The following is an 18164-nucleotide window of genomic DNA, read 5'->3' on the forward strand; positions in this document are numbered from 1 at the left end:
AATTTAGTTTTTTTTTTCTTTTGAGGGAAAATTGGCATTTTAGTTAATATATCAGCTGTTAAATCTTTATATACATACAACATTCAATAAAGATTCTATTTCTCTAAACACGTGAATAAGGTTTCCATTTTTGAAAATTTTTGTTACCTTCAAAATTTCAGAAAACCCAACTTTCAATAAGGACTTGGTAGTTGGTATATGTTACCTTCAAAATTTTTGAAAACCCAACCTTATAGTGAACCATATATATTACCTTTAAAATTATGAAAAATATATGTGAATAACCTTCCATATCTCGCATGAATATTGTTAAAATTGTAAAAAATATTATGTTTCACATCATTTTCATAAATTGCAGTTATATTATATAAGGAGAAAATCTAATTCCATTATTTAACAAAAAAAAAGTCGGCGTCATATAATCACCCTCTTGTGAAAGATGAAGTTATCCTTCAATTGTATCATGAATAAAGTGATTGCTGAATTTTAATACTTTATTATTCTTCATATTATGCTTTTGAATATCATCTCCATACTAATTGTTTCACATAAGTTTAGCACTGTACTAATCTTCTAATAATTGTTAATGGATTCACTCTCCTTAAAACTATCCTTCATATATAGTATTCTAAAGACCCATCATCATATACGATTATACTAATCCTTCATAATATTCGTTTGCATACTAATCCTTCATAGTACCATTCATAGTATACTTATCCTATAATTTTTTTCATAGCAATAAACTGATCCTTCATAGTACATATACTAAACCACAAACTTACGCATAGGAGTTGATGATTGGATTTATTTATCTCCTTGGACATGAAGAGCGCTCGAACAAATTAATTTGGATTGTATTTTATCGCAATACAAAACTATGTGTAACCGCTTCAAATATATTTGGCTTGATTTTTTCTAGCATAATAATAACTTCTATTATTTTTCTTTGGATTCTATATAAATTGTATGGTAAGAAAATGACAGTGTTTATAAGGACTAAGGAGTATTTATACTTGAAGTAGGTATACAATGTAAAACGGTTGTTCAAATTTTTTTTTGGATGAAAAAATCAACTCCACTTAATTGGGTCTAAGTGAGTGGCGTGATTGTAGGGAAACGTTATTAAAACTTACCGAATTGCATTTGATTGTAATTGATATTTGTCTCCATGTATGGAGTGAATGAATGGCAATTTTTTGAAGTGAATGGGAATGAGGACATATCAACGTAATCAAGCATAACATGACACGTGGTATCCGAAACATTGAAGAGTTAAGTGAAGTTGCCAAATGGCGTAGATGGCAAATTTTTCTAGGTTTGAAACGCCTATTTTGCCCCCTTCCCTTTCTAATTTACAAAAGGAATGTCAAATCAAAATCAGTACTCAAAGAAAGCTACCGAAAATTAATTTACAACACTCACTCACAAATCACTTAAAAGAAGTAACTTTACAAAGCACTCATACAATTGAGAAAATCACATTATAAAAATAACGCAAATCACTCAAATAATCAGGAAACTTTATTAAAACTTAAAATTAACATACAAATTAAAACTAATAACCTAGAACGTCAATACATACAAAGACATTTACAAAAATTTACTTACAAATTACTATTCTCAAGAACCATTCACAATTACATACTTACAAAAGTTACCTATAAACACAAATCTGAGAAAAACATAAGATTTTGATTGCGATATCACACATTCATCCATCGGCAATTTGCAAACTTCCAAAAAGGTACATAATTCTTTTAACCTTCAAAATTATTTCACATTAGTTGAAATAATAGCAACTTAGTCGACTGTTATGTAGTTAAAAAATGGAGATGACAGTAATAAGTTCAAAAGGACTTTTATACAATCAAACTTAAATTTAATTCATTTTCATATAAAAAAAATTTAGTTTTTTCTAAAAAAATGCCAATATTAAATTTTTTGCAAAATATCCATGTTCAGAAATAAATTTTGAAAAACAAAACAATATCAAACTTTTTGCGAACAACTTTTGCAAAATTCCATTTTCAGAAAAAAAAAACTACATTAATTTGCGAAAAGTAACGATTTTTATTTTTCTGAAAAAAATTCCAATATCAAATTGTGTATGAAAAATTTTAAATTTCATTATAAATATAATTGAAGCTCAAAGTGTTAAAAATTTAGAAAAGGACAAAATTTAAAATAATGACAATTTTAAATATCAATGTGTGAAAACAGAATTTAGAAGTTAGACAAGGAAAAAAAACTGAAATTAGTTTATACTTTCCGGTCCAAATATATGTAAAATTTTTATTATATATAGAAAACACTATGAAAAAGTAAATAATTTTTTCCTTGTCTAACTTCTAAATTTTAATTTCACTACAAATACACTTCTATTTTTTGTCATGGCCCATCATTAATTGTGAATGGTTCTTGAGAATAGTGGTTTGTAAGCAAATTTTTGTAAATGTTTTTGTATGTATTGATGTTCTAGGTTAGTAGTTTTAGTTTGTATGTTAATTACTTTTAAGTTTTAATAACATTTTCTGATTATTTGAGTGATTTGCGTGATTTTTTATAGCGTGATTTTCTCAATTGTATGAGTGATTTATAAAGTTTCTTCTTTGAGTGATTTATAAAGTTTCTTCTTTAAGTGATTTGTGAGTGAGTTTTGTAAATTAATTTTCGGTAGTTTTCCTTGAGTTCCGATTTTGATTTTGACATTCCTTTTGTAATTTAGAAAGAAAGGGGGTAAAATAGGCATTTCAAAAGAGGACACCGTTGCTCCTCCCTTAATATATATATATATATATATATATATATATATATATAATATATATATATATATATATATATATATATATTATATATATATATATATATATATATTATATATATATATATATATATATTACATATACATATATATATATATACATATACATTATATATATATACATATACATATTATATATATACATATACATATATATATATATATATATATATATATATATATATATATATATATATATATATATGCTTCAAACGCCACATGTACATACCAATCTCCATAGATTTTGTAATATATCCCTACAATCACATGGATCACAATTGCTAACTTTCATCCATGATTAGAGGATTTTAAGGAAACAAATCACAATAATATGATTCGAATTCACTAAATTTCAATAAGTTTGTCACATTTTTCCATATTTTGATTTTTTATTTTAATTTATTAAAGGGTATTTTAGTCACTTCAAAAAAGGACACCACACCTCCTCCCTTGGCTTATATAATAAAGATAGGTAATTTTTGTGAGTATGTAATTGTGCATGGTTATTAAGAACAATGATTTGTACGTGAATTTTGTGAATGTTTTTGTATGTATTGACGTCCTAGTATATTAATTTTAGTTTGTAAGTTAATTTTTAGTTTTTGTAAAGTTTCCTGATCATTTGAGTGGTTTGCATGATTTTTACAACGTGATTTTCTCAATTCTATGAGTGATTTGTAAAGTTTCCTCATATAAGTGATTTCTGAGTGATTGTTGAAGATTAATTTCCGGTGGCTTTGTTTGACCCCTATTTTGGTACTGAGATTCCTTTTGTAATTTAGAAAGGAAAGAGGGGCAAAATAGTCAGTTAAAAAGAGGACACCGTTGCTCCCCCCTTCCCTTATGTAATAGAAATTATGGGGGCTATGGATGAACTGAGGTGAGAGAAGAGAAAACGGTTATTATATACTGTGTAATTTTTTGGAGGGAGAATTATATGTGAGAGGGAAAAAATAACGTAATGGAGGGAAGTAATTAAAATTTGGGAAAAGATAAATCAAATTTTAATTAATTATCTCTTTCCTCTCAAATTCCTCCAATTTTGGGAGGAAAGATAAGGGGAGATTTATAAGGTTTTCTTTCCTCTCACTTCCTTTCCTTTCCTATTAAGGGCCTGTTCTCTTCGGCATAAAACAGCTGAATTGAACTGAACTGAATTGAACGAACTGAATTGAACTGAACTAAACTGAAATGAATAGTGATATGTGAGAGTAAAAGTATTGTCAAGAGATGAACTGAACTGATCTGAACTGAACTGAACTGAATTGAACTGAACTGAAATGAAAATAAGCTGAGGAGAACATACCCTAAATCCCTTGTTATTTTTTTTACCAAACATAGGTAAGTCTTCTTTTTCTTTCCAGTTCCTTTCTTTTCCATCCAATTCCTCTATACCAAATAATAGAGAATAATATTAGGATAATATTTTCTCGTTATATTAGGATAACTAGTTTTTAACCCGTGCAAAAATGCAAGGGAGGTTTTATATAGATTGGATTTGGCCCCGTGCATAATGAACTGGAAATGTTTTGTTTGTTAAGTAGTCGTTTTCATTCTAAATTTATTGAATCCATAATTATTAGAATTCATGCATTAAAAGTTGAAAGAATATTATTTCATGATATTTGTTACAGCATTTTGAAAATTAAAAATCTTAATTGTGACATATAAATTTATAAATATGTAAAAGGAACAAAAACACAGTAAAATTCACGGGAAATTTTTGTTTTACAAATTTAAGAATTTAAGATGTTTCTAAAAAAATCATGGTTTGAATATTAGCTCATGATTTGAAATTCCCTTTTATAATCATATTGTGTATTAAGAGTATATTCTAAAATTGGCTTATGACCCGTGTGTCTATGTAGCTAATGTCATGGTGGAATATGACTAAAAAAAGTTGATTGAAAAGCTTTCGCTCTGTTTGTTGCTTCATTCAGAGGCTCATACTAAATCACTATTTGCACCACTATTGATATTCAATCATGCAATCATTTTTGCTCCCCTTTTCTGCAGTCTTGCTCAAGCTCTCTATCTTGGATAACCCTTGAAGTTTGGTCGATAACCCTTAGTAGCATAACCGGTGCCTGTCTTTCAATCTTATATTTTCATTTGGTAATCTAGTTGAGAATATTTATAGTACACTTGGGTGTACCATGCTCATGGTACACCCAAGAATATTTTCTCCAAATGAGCAAAATGAGCGAATGAGCAAATGAGCAAATGAGCAAAATGAACAAAAGAGCAAACATTTCTACTCATTTAAGAAAATGAGCAAACACTTTTATAAAAATGAGCAAATTGAGCAAATGAGTAAATGAACAAAATGCCCATATGAGCAAATTTGGTGTCAAATGAGCACCTAAATTTCTAATTTATTACAAAAATACCCCTGGGTGTACCATGCTCATGGTACACCCGGGTGTACCATGAGTGAACTCAATCTAGTTAATCTTTACTATGCACCTTTTTTTCTAAATAAAAATATTAATTGAATTGAATTGAATTGATTTGAGTATAAAGATTTCTGAAAATGAAAATTGTTTTTATTTCTTTGTTTGTTAGCGTAACATATGATTTTAGTATGTATGTATATAATAGTTGAATTTAATTGATTTGAATATAAAGATTAGAGGCTGTACAAAATCTCAAAGATATTCATAAAAATATAGTGATCTCAATTGATAGATAAGCATATGGTTGTGTCAAAGATACACAATAGATTTAATAATTGTTTTGATTCACAATACCAAAATTATGAAATTAAACCTACGTTAATCCAAACTACCTTATTCTAAAAGTAAATAAAAAATATTTTCCTACTTTGTGGTTTTAGAAAATATAAAAACTTAAGTCAATTTAATATATTGGCTAGTAGTATCTATTTACTCGATATATATTTTTATTTTTCGTCTTTCTTATTTATAAGTGTTATTTTAAGTTAACTTGTGTGATTTAATACATTGGTGAATAGTATTTATCTTTTACGTGCACTTGAATTGGTACACGTTTTTGTTTTCTTCTTAGTTTTTCACTCAAAATTAGGTCTTATTTTTAAGTTAACTTGTCTTATTATTGAACTATGAGTTATTTTCTATCTATAATCAATACTTGCCTAAATTCCATGTGTTATTATCAATAACTTCCAATATGTTCATACATTATGTAATCTATGTGATTTTTGGTTCCAATATTTTGTGTGAGCTTGTAATATTCTCTCTACTTCTTTTTAATTGCTACATTGTCGGGAACATTTTTCAAGACATTTTATTAATTCTTAATATAAGAATTTAATATTATGAATCTACACATCGAGACGACTTCAACATATAGATGACTATATATTTACTTATATAAAAAACTCAAATAATCGATCGAAGTTGGTAATTTAATTTTTAAAAATAAAATGTAGCAATTAAAAACAAATGAAGGGAGTAATTCTTAGTGAATGAGAAATTGACAACAACTCATATTTTCTAGCATAGAAAATTTGAACATCTTTATTTTCTGATATTAAACCTTCTAGAATTAATAATCAATCATCATATTAAGAAACCTTAAAATAGGAAAATTTGATCAAAACAAACATCAAAACCTCATCAAGTAAACAAAAAAAGCACAACATAACAATTGAATTGTTTTATCTTGGTACTCAAATTGACAAATTCTAACTACAATTCTTGCTTTTTTTTTAAACTCTTAACCTCTTCGTAGAATCATCATGAAACGATAGTAGAAGCAAATCTAACATAATATTGCAAATTTACATTTATTTCATGGATGGTTAATAAAAACAATACATACAGATGATAAGTCATACTCATACATTCCAGCCCAGTAGTACCAAATTTTAGATGATGTTGTTAGGCCAAAGCACATGAACTCCAAGCAAATGCATGGTATACTATGATCTCCTAAACAACAATAACTCTTCACATTTTAAAGAAGCATTGACCTTTTAACTGATCCATCTAAGCGTACTAATTAGCCGTCAATGAAAATTCCTGCAAATTCCGAAATAAGAACCAACTAAATACAACTCACACCTTGAAGCAAAAATCTGGGTTTATCATATACTACTAACATTCAACAAATAACATCACGTTTTATATAGATATATAGATAGATATTTTGTATAGATACCTAATTATGTTAGGATTAGGATTGTAAACCTCTATATATATTTGATCAATACAATCTCTCCAGGAGTTTTACACAATCTAACACCAAACACACTGGTAGAAGAATGACGGAAACGATAGCTGTGCAGCAACACAGAGGTTCGTTCAGTTGGAATCGTCGACCTTCCACTAGCAATCGTCGAGCTTCCACTAGCAAGGTCGTCTGTAAGTTTTGGTTGGCTGGGAACTGCAGAAAGAACCCATGTCGCTTTGCGCATACGGATGTTACTGCACCTGTTAATCGTGTTTTGCGCTTGAATCGTTCGAGTTTTAGGGAGTCCCATGATCAGAAAAAGCAGAATACAAAACAAGAGAGTGAAGAATGCAAGATTAAGAAAAAGAATGAGGTTAAAGAATGTCATCCTGAAGAAAGTGTCTCTGCTGATACTACAACAGTAGATGTCGAGAAGTCACAGTGTAATACTAAGATATGTGAGCATTGGATGAAGAATAGTTGTGTTCATGGTAAAGACTGCAAATTCCTGCATTCTTGGTGTTATGGCGATGGTATTACCATGGTTGCTCAACTTCAGGGACACAAGAAGGTATTAGTTATTGTTTTCTCTTGTTATAGTGTTACAATTAAAAAGAACGGAGAAAGTATTATCTATCTTTATCCTCATATACTAATATGTATATATCAGGCTGTCACTGGAATCACTCTGCCAGAAAACTCTGATAAGCTTTTCAGCGGTAGTAAAGATGGGACTGTTAGAGTTTGGAACTGTCATACGGGTGAGGTAGGTATCATAAGATTTTTTTTTTTCCCGTACTTTCGAGCTGTTTAAGGTAAGTTTAGATCACTGACTTTGATCTTTGCAGTGCATTGGTGTAGCTGATGTGGGTTCACCGGTAGAAAGTCTGATAAGTGAAGGACCGTGGGTGCTTGCAGGATTAGTAAATTCTGTCAAGGTATTTTATTGCGACATTTCAGTGTTGTCATATTTTGTGAAATTGCCTCGGAGTGACATATTGTACTTACGCTTTGCCATGTTTCAGGTATGGAACATTCAGTCAAATGTCGAATTCAGTCTTAGTACATCAGCGGGCAAGTGTATACCATGGTTGCGGCTAATGGAATGCTGTTTGCTGGAGCTCAGGTAACTACTAACCCGCCATTAAACATTCACTAGGGTTTATTAATTATTCCTTCTCTTTTTGTATGTGATTATTCCAACGTGATCCATATTTCATCTGATTTATTTGGTTTTGCAGGATGGTTCAATATTGGTGTGGAAATTCAATGCTGAATCTTCCTCTTTTGACTCTATCTCACCACTGAAGGGTCATATTGGTGCTGTTGTCTCGTTGATTTATGGGGCTAATAGGCTTTATTCTGGTTCAATGGATAACACGATAAGAGTGTGGGACTTGGAGACCATGCAATGCATCCACACTCTCGCCAAGCATTCTGAAGTTGTGATGTCCGTGCTCTGTTGGGAGCAATATCTGATATCATCTTCTTTGGATCGGACATTAAAGGTTTGGGCTGCCACTGAAGCAGGAGAACTGGAGGTGACTTATGAACACAATGAGGAGCATGTATGTCATCTCAATACAATTCTTGTTTTTCTGATCTTTTGCTCTCTTTGAATATGGACACTAATACTAGTATTAGACAGTTGAGCCAGTCAGATCACACTATATTACTACTGTTGGTTAAGCAATTAAAACAGTGAAAAAAGAAAAAGAAAATAGCTTATGTAAAAGTTATACAACAGAATAAAAGCTAGACCAACTGAATTCTAATAGATGACATTACAAATCCTCTACAGGTATTCTTCTCTTCGTGGTATGCATGACGCAGCAAATAAACCAATAATGTTGTGCTCAAGCAACGATAACACTGTGCGTCTGTATGAACTGCCATCGTGAGTATCAATTTCCTTTTGGTCTCTCTTTGTTGGGTACTTTGCAATCTATATTCTTCAGTATTGTGCCTAGTGTTTACAATTCTATCTCTCATTGCTGCAGCTTTGTTGAGAGAGGCAGGATTTTTTCTAAGCAAGAAGTGCGAGGAATTCATGTTGGTCCTGCAGGGCTTTTTTTCACCGGTGATGGGACTGGTCTGGTGTCGGTGTGGCGATGCTCAAGTGATTCAACTGCATCATCGGACAAAGCTGCTTAAAACTGAGTAGCTCAGTTTGATTATTCAACAATCCACTTCAGGAAACAGAGATTTATTGTTTGCTTCCCCATTGTAAATGTAACTACTAACTACATTGATACAATTCACATGTACATAATCAGTTAGTTGGTGTGGTTTACTTGCTTGTGGGTATAGGTTCCTTTGGAACTTATAAAAGCGTCTCCTTTGGAGACCACCTGCCTGTTGAGTACGGCTTTTTCCTACCTCAAAGAGGAGGTTTTTGCCAGCAAAAACCTACCCAACATTAATTTATATTGTATTACCTTTCTCTAGAAAATATATCATTGTAATAGAAAATATATCATTGTAATATTGGAAGATCCAAAAATCAGTTGTTTAACTTATAATCATAGCTACTGTACAATTGATACGAAGTACAAGCTAGTAGCTAACATGACAATTCCTATAGAATTAAAATAAATGAACAAGTAAATTCTTATTCAGATAATCCAGATCCTTAATTTAACATCAGTTCACTAGCTACAAAATCCAATTCAACCCAAAATTATCCGCAAAGAATATTACAAAAATCAATTTAGATATTAAAAAAAAAGAAAAGAAAAGAAAGAAAAGAGAGCGTAGAATGAAACCTAATTTGACGACATTTTCGCAAGAAAGAACTGGAGGGACGATGGTTTGCTGGTTCAGTGACGAGTATTGATGCCGCCACTGGATGCGCTCATAGGTTAGACAAATACGGAGAGCAGAGAAAGAGATAAAAGGGAGGAGAATGGCCATATTATTCAATTCATTCGTTTCATATTCTTGTAATTAACCACTTTAGTTCAATTTTAAAGAATCCTAAATACTGTCGGAATAAAGGATCGTCAAGGCCTTGATGGCCAAACCAAGAGAATATTTATAGTACACCTGGGTGTACCATGCTCATGGTACACCCAAGATTATTTTCTCCAAATGAGCAAAATGAGCGAATGAGCAAATGAGCGAATGAGCAAATTAGCAAAATGAACAAATGAGCAAATGAACAAACATTTCTACTCGTTTAAGAAAATGAGCACACATTTTTATTACAAAATGAGCAAAATGAGCAAATGTGTAAATGAGCAAAATACCCATATGAGCAAATTTGGTATCAAATGAACACCTGAAGTTCTAATTTATTACAAAAATACCCCTGGGTGTACCATGCTCATGGTACACCCGGGTGTACCATGAGTGAACTCCCAAACCAAGCATTTCTTATAATATGTCACAATTTACTGGAATGCGAGAGGAATTGCGCGAAATTCCTTCAAGCTGAATTTCCGCCACATTGTCAATGATCATAATCCCGACATTGTAGTTCTTGCGGAGACCCATGCTAGTCGTAGGACAACCACAAAAATCGTCCAAGCCTTACCCTTTGATAATTGGCACCTGGTTGATCCAATAGGCTTCGCGGGTGGAATTCTGATTCTTTGGAATTCAACTCGAGTCCATCTCACGATTTTACGTGAGAACTTGCAAAGCATAACTGCATTGGTGGAGGTAAGTGACAATACCCCCCCTTATATTAACTGCTGTTATGCTAGCCCACGTTTCCATACTCGCACTTTACTATGGTCAAGTTTAAATGATATGGCTGCATCGATTGATTTACCTTGGATTGTTTTTGGTGATTTCAATGAAGTAACATGTCAAGCTGAAAAATGGGGTGGAAACCCTATTTCGAAATCTCGCACAGACCTTTTTAATAAAACGCTCAATGATTGTCATTTGATTGATCTAGGCTTCTCCGGCCCGAGATTCACATGGTCGAATAAAAGAAAACAAACGCCCATTCACGAGAGGCTAGATAGAGGATGCGCAAATGACCTTTGGTTCTCAAAATTCCCAAATTGTTCAATCCACCATCTACCAAAAATAACCTCAGACCATTGTCCTTTAATGCTGCACCTGGATTACCGACCTTCCCGCGACGGACCCAAACCATTTAGGTTCGAACCAATGTGGACTTTAGATCCCTCTTTCCCCGATATTGTTCAACAAGCTTGGACCGCAGGCCCCTCCCTTGATTCTAAACTTCACCAAACTAGACTTGACCTCACCTTTTGGAATAAAAATAATTTCGGCAACCTTTACAAAAGAAAGAAGAGAGCCCTTAACAGACTCACCGGCATTGAGAATTATATACAGTCTAACCCAAATTCTTTATATCACCTCGAGCTCTAAGAAGAGCTCCAACAGGAGCTTTTGACAATTCTCGAACAAGAAGACCTTTTTTGGAAGACGAAGAGTAGGCTAGAGTGGTGTACCAAAGGTGATAGAAACACTGCCTTTTTTCATAGAACTGTCCAAATAAGGAGACATAGGAGTAAAATTCTTTCCCTCCAAAATAGCGTAGGTGAAGAGATCACAAACCTTGCTGATTTAAGTGACCACATTCGAAATTTTTATCTTTACTTGTTCACGTCTGAGGAGATTTGTTGTAAAAAACCGATCTTCGATCAATCAATCCCTGATATCTTAGGATCATACTGTCATCCCCCTACCGTGTTGGAAGTCAAACATGCATTGTTTTTCCATGAAACCCCTAAAGGCCCCTGGTCCAGATGGCTTCCACCCTTTATTCTACCAAAACACCTGGGAAACCACTGGCCATGACTTACACCAAAACATTAGCCAATGGTTTAGAGAGGCGAAAGTCCTGGAAAATGTGTGTAACGCCCTAATATGCCTTATTTCGAAAGTAGATAATCCAACCACTGTCAAACAATTGAGACCCATTAGCTTGTGTGATACCATTTACAAAATTGTTACAAAAATCATTGTCCAGCGCCTTAAACCAGTCATTCCTGAATGGATCTCAAACAATCAAAATGGGTTTATCCAAGGGAGGGGTCCTGAGGTTAACATTGTGGTAGCTACAGAAATTCTCCACTCAATGAACAAAAAGAAAGGAAAACAAGGATGGTTCGCCTTAAAAATTGACTTAGAAAAAGCCTATGATAGGATAGAATGGCACTTCCTTCGTCAATGTCTTACCCAACTACAAATGGATTCCCACTCTGTGAATATGATCATGAACTGTGTCTCCCAAGCCTCATCAACAGTCTTGGTCAATGATAAAAAAACTACCCCCTCTCATTCTAGGGGTTTGAGGCAAGGTGACCCCCTATCACCTTACCTCTTCAATATTTGTCTTGAAAGCTTAACCAATAGAATCAATGTAGCTACCCTTCAAAATCTCTGGACTCCCTTTTGGGTGGGGAAAAACAAAATCCCCATTTCTCACCTTCTATTTGCAGATGACCTATTATTGTTTGGAAGAGTTGATGAGTCAACAGCTTTCTCGGTCCGGGAAACTCTAGCTAACTTTTGTAAAGATTTGGGCCAAAAGATTAATGAACAAAAAAGTCGTCTTTTTTTCTCCCCCAACACACCTAACGATCAAAAACAACTTTTCCAAGATACCCTAAGTGTGGCCGAGTCAAAGGATCTAGGTACGTATTTGGGCATCCCACTCTCCCATAAGAGACCGAAACGAAAGGAAGTCCAATTTCTAGTGGACAAAGTGAAGAAAAAACTTGCCCTATGGAAGTCTAAGTATCTGTCCAGAGCCGGCAAATTGATGCTGATCACCTCCACTTTGAACACAATTCCACCATACTACCTTCAGTCCCAAACACTCCCTGCCACAACGTTAGAAGACCTTGACCGACATGTAACGACTTCCTATGGGGGGAAAGAGACTCCAAAAAAAGGATTCACTTAGTTGGGAAGGATTCCACATTCTTGCCCAAGACTTAGGGGGGCCTAGGAATTAGATCTCATTTGGACCTAAGCACCATTTACATGGCAAGACTTGGATGGAAGTTGAGCCAAGGCCCAAATAACCTTGCCCAACAGTGCATAAACTCAAAGTATATCTCCTCGGTCAACGCTGTCCCCTTCAAAAATGGGTCGAAAATATGGAAAAGCCTTGCACTAGGTTGGGACCTCCTTTATGATAATAAAATCTGGAAAATAGGGGATGGTGAAAAAATTTCAATTTGGGAAGACAATTGGTTGGGAATAGGGAGCCTGCGCTCGCTAATCGAGGGCCCTCTCCAAGAACTAGATCAAACACAAAGAGTGTGTGAGTTGTGGAATAATAACACATGGAACCTCAATCTCCTATCCTCTCCCCTTCCTGATTTCATTGCCTATCGTATACTCGACATTCCAATCACCCCTGAAAGTCTTCGAAAACCCGACCTCCCCCTCTCCATTTTCGCAAGTGAAAACAAGTTCTCCCTTAAGGATGCCTATGCAACCCTCACAAAGCCTAGGAAGCCTTCTCTGAAATTGGATTGGTTATGGCAAAGTCACACTGCTCCAAAAATTAATTTTTTCCTGTGGTTGGCGTGGTGGGATCGCCTTCCCACAAATGCACTCCTTAACCAAAGAAAGATAAGTGTGTCCCCTTTGTGCCCATTGTGTTTACATCACGAAGAAAACTCCCTCCATGCGCTTAGAGACTGTAGCGTGGCTGCACATGTGTGGCAGCATTCCAACCTTCAAGCCCATAATCACACGGATTGGTTTTCCCAAAACCTGAAAAATCACCATCATATTAACGATATCCCGGCAGGTACCCTCTTCGCGTTCATTTGTTGGGAGATCTGGGTGCAGCGAAAAAAAAAAGTTTTTGAAAATACCACCATCTCATCATCAAGCATCACTATGCAAAAAGCCACACGAAATGCATTAGAGTTCATCAAAGCACATCCACCTTCTACCCATCAATTAACCTTTCCTGCCTTTGCAAAGATAACCCCCCCCCCCTTGGTCTCACATCATGGTTGATGCGTCCTTTTCTAGTCTCTCGGAACCAGCGTGTGTTGCTGGATTTATATTTGATAATTCGGGTCAGTGGATATCGGGCTTTCAGCGTAGAATTTATGCAAATGACAGTCTTCAAGCGGAGCTTTTGGGAATATTGTGTGCTCTATCGATAGCCAAGGAGCAAGAAATAACTCACTTAAACATCTTCTCGGACTGTTCCAAAGCAATTAACTTAATGGCACAAACTAACCACTTACCTCACATGCTTGATCACATTCTTATGTTATGCAGGGATCACAGCCAATGTTTCCAACAGATGAAGATCTAATACTGCCCAAGAACGTACAATGCCGTCGCGGATAAACTAGCTAAGGAAGGAAGGAAAGATGTTTTAGACATTAATGTAACTAGGCTTATCCCCACCCCCCTAGTTATATTTTGCACCTTTGGACAGACTTTGTAACCAGGCTTAGGCCATAAACTCTTTTTAATTTGATGCATCCGTAGTTCACCAAAAAAAAAAAGGATCGTCAATAAGGGCGTTTCTACTTTCTAGTGTGTTATACATTCTTATCCAATACTTGTATCATTTGATGATGCCATGTGAATCGCTACAAACGTACGTCATATTCAAGTTCTAGCCCTATAGTTTACCACGATAAATCACTCTACACTAGTTATAAAATCGTTAGAAATCGTTAAGTTATCTACTTTGTTAACATAAATCCTGGAGTAAAATCCTGTTGTAAGATATGTCCGGCCTATATTTAACAGACACATAAAATCACTATCACATATTAATATGACAATTTTAAATATGAGAATAAAATTCTAAATACTAATAATTCATGTAGATCAATAGTATATCACGAAAGCTCTTTACATGTAAACCACATGCAAAAATAATTGGACAAAAATTAGATTTAGTGATAAGATGCCCATCTCCAAGTATGTGCACAAATTCATTCCAAAGGGTTAACTTAATAATTGTCCAACTGTAATTAGGAAATAGGATTAGTGTTAGGAACAATCTGTATTAAATGAATACAAAGATGGTTTACAACTAAGATTTATTTTTTTAGAATATACTTACGTTTTATCCATTATCACGAAATCTCTTTTAACTGAGTGTTCTCCAACAGACTCAATTGGTGAAGCATATAGAACTAATCCTATTGCATCTTAAAAAATCAAAATTAAGTAAGTAAAGTTAGCTCTATTCTGAATACCACATGGATTATGAATTATGTGTTTTAGAACTCTTTTGTACAGTTCTGGTTCTTGTTGTTCATGTGGTATTTCTGCTCTCACAATCATGTCGTAGTCATCAGGAGTTATTAGCTTGTCATTTGGTCTAGGATCAACAACTATGAACATGGGGAAGACCCCTCTTTTGGAATTCAACAACATATACATAAGCAACCACCTTTCCAAGGATCCCTCTTTCTAGAACATCTTTTTTTAACTCTTCAAATTTGGGGTGAAATACCCTTGCTAGGAGATCTGGGCGATCATTTGATACTTGTCCAGGCAATAATTCTGATTATATTTCAGACCAAGATGGATTGCATGTCATTGTCAAAAATATATCTGGTTTGCCGAACTTCTGTACCAACGCCATAGCATCTTGGTACCTCTGGTGCATATCTCGTGGGGTACCTACGAATGAAGACGGTAATATAGTCCTTCGACCAACATTATCTGCATATGAAAATTTAAAGATGGAACATTTAATGTTCATTGAAGTGACCGGTTTAATTGCGAAGATAGTTGGTTAGGTAAATCAAACTGCACATGTATTGTGCTCTCCAGCATTTAAAGAATCCTCTAAACCTTTATACAATCAGCACATATCTTGTCTTGATTGAGTGCAATCCATCTCAAGTTGGATGCTTGCATTTTCACGCAATTATCAACAACATATTGTTGTAGCAGACGACCGCCTCTTAAGAGTATAGAATCAAGATGTTGCCTCATCTAAGAAACAAATCAAATGATTTTTGTTAGAATGATAAGAGCACAAAAAATATAGGAAAATGAGTCATACACATGGCCAGCCCAAAATAATTTTCACCTGAAACATGTATGCGTAGAATTCCCGACATGTCAGCTTTCTGCCATTAGTAGTACGACTGTTTATATCCCAACCATAAGAGCCATAAGGAATAAGAAGAGGATACTGTAGTGGGTCATAATAACCCGCAGTATCTTTGATATGCATCAGCCGTCCACTGACAGACTCTATCATAATATCTCACTCTTTTAGGTTAGCCATGTCATCCCCTCCAACGACGACAGCTGCCACCTGGGATGCCGAAGGCATTGAGTATTAATGATTATTGGCAGCACTAGGGGGAAAAAAAGGAATGGCTGCGCAAGAAGGGTTGCGCTTTTCCTAAAAGCGCAGCCCTACTAGTGAAGGGCTGCGCTTTTTTAAAAACGCGCAGCTCTACATAACAGAAGGGCTGCGTTTTTGAAAAAAAACGCAGCCCTTCACTTAGTAGGGCTGCGCTTGTAGAAAAAGCGTAGCCCTTCTTACATTCAGAAGGGTTGCGCTTTTTCTACAAGCGCAGCCCTACTAAGTGAAGGGCTACGCTTGTAAAAAAAAAGCGCAGCCCTTCACTAGTAGGGCTGCGCTAGTAAAAAAAAAGCGCAGCCCTTTATGGGCTTTTGTATATTAAAAGGAAACTTCACTCATTTAATTCGCGCGCTCAATGCACCAAAGTCCAAACTCATTCTCTTCCTTCTCCAATTATTCAAAACCCTAAGTTCTCTCTCCTCCCTCTCCCTCTCCCTCTCCCTCAGCAGTCCTCATTCTCCCTCTCCCTCTCCCTCAGCCGTCCTCATTCTCCCTCTCTCTCATTCTCTCCTATTCTTTTTTTTGAGAAAGCCTTCGAATTCTCTCATTCGTTTTCGAGTTGTGTGTTCGTTCTTGTGTGCAAATTCGTGCAAATTCGTCGATATACCGACATTCAAAACACCTTCTCCATCTGTGCAAATTCGTTCGTCGATATACCAGCTCGCGAGTTCGTCGTTCGTCGTTCGTTCAACCACCGTCGTTCATTCAACCACTGTCGTTCGTCATTCGTTCAACCACCGTCGCGAGTTCGTCGTTCGTTCTTGTGTACAAATTCGTTCGTTTCTTTCTCTGTTCGTCGTTAAGTGAAGGGCTAATATATTATAGATCTATGTTTTTTTTTTCTTTAATATTGTGAAATTAATTAAGCAATACATATATGCTGTATTCATTTCTGATGTTTTTTGTTATACATATATGTTGTATTCATTTTTGTCGTTTGCCCCTTTCGAGTTATAGATCTATGTGTTTTTTTTTTGTAATTCTGATGTAGTTTTTTTTATATTAATTTCTGTTTTTTTGTTTGTATTCATTTCTTTGTTGTATTTTTCTGTTTTATTTCGATGTTTATAATTCTGATCGTTTTTAAAGTTGCTGTAATTTTTAGTTCGAAATATTAATTTCATTACTTTATTTTTAGGCGGAGATTTCGTTGTAGGGGACTTTTAACGAGTAAAAGTGGTCTACCGATTAGTATATACAAGGTACGTACATCGTCTACGTGCTATGTGATTTAGAAGCATGCTCTAAGAGTATTTTATTTATTAGTATCATGTATAGGACTTTATTTGTTCATATATATGATTACTGGAATTATGTTACATGTTATATGCATGTGTGCAACATGTGATCTAGAAGTGAGTATGTTTATAAATGTTTGTATGGAAGGTTGATGCAAGCATGATAAGTTAAGTTTATTTGTATTAATTCGTGAGTGAATTAATATAAGTTGAAGTGAATCATGTATTACATGTATTCTTTGAGTATTATTTATTATCTTGTAAGGACCGTGGACCTTATTTGGTAAGTTACAAGTTCTACCTATATAAAGGTAAAAGTTTATTGTTGGCTAGGTTCAACAAGTAAGTTAGTAGAGATTAAAAAGGAAGTTAAAGGAGTCTTGGTTGATGAGTTGTGATCACTTTTTAACCCAAAGATAAAAAGAGATTATGTTATGATTGGTTGAGTATTAGTTATGTGTTGCTTGTTTGTTGTGTCAACACAAGTAATAAAATATATTTAACGTAAAAAGCAACGAGAATAAGTTATAGACTTTAGACTAGTGCACGTCTAAAGTTGGACATAAGGGTTGGGGTTATGGTGAGCGTGCCATAGCTTTTCTAGGAATGGATTGATCACCATCCCTCTTTATTTCAAAGGTTCCTC

The 18164-nt window shown here is 34.4% G+C and overlaps 1 protein-coding gene across 1 annotated transcript; it reads left to right on the forward strand.

Annotated features, from left to right (window-relative positions):
• The first annotated feature begins 7070 nt into the window (after nucleotides 1–7070).
• On the forward strand, nucleotides 7071–9445 carry LOC125492582 (zinc finger CCCH domain-containing protein 48-like). Its single transcript, XM_057391591.1, has 7 exons — nucleotides 7071–7550; nucleotides 7650–7787; nucleotides 7828–7917; nucleotides 8043–8105; nucleotides 8221–8547; nucleotides 8758–8876; nucleotides 8980–9445. Exons 1-7 carry the CDS (start codon nucleotides 7071–7073, stop codon nucleotides 9131–9133), a joined length of 1371 nt encoding a protein of 456 aa, XP_057247574.1. The 3' UTR covers nucleotides 9134–9445.
• Nucleotides 9446–18164: the final 8719 nt, after the last annotated feature.

Source organism: Beta vulgaris, chromosome 8, assembly GCF_026745355.1.
Source record: "Beta vulgaris subsp. vulgaris cultivar EL10 chromosome 8, EL10.2, whole genome shotgun sequence".
Lineage (NCBI taxonomy): Eukaryota > Viridiplantae > Streptophyta > Magnoliopsida > Caryophyllales > Amaranthaceae > Beta > Beta vulgaris.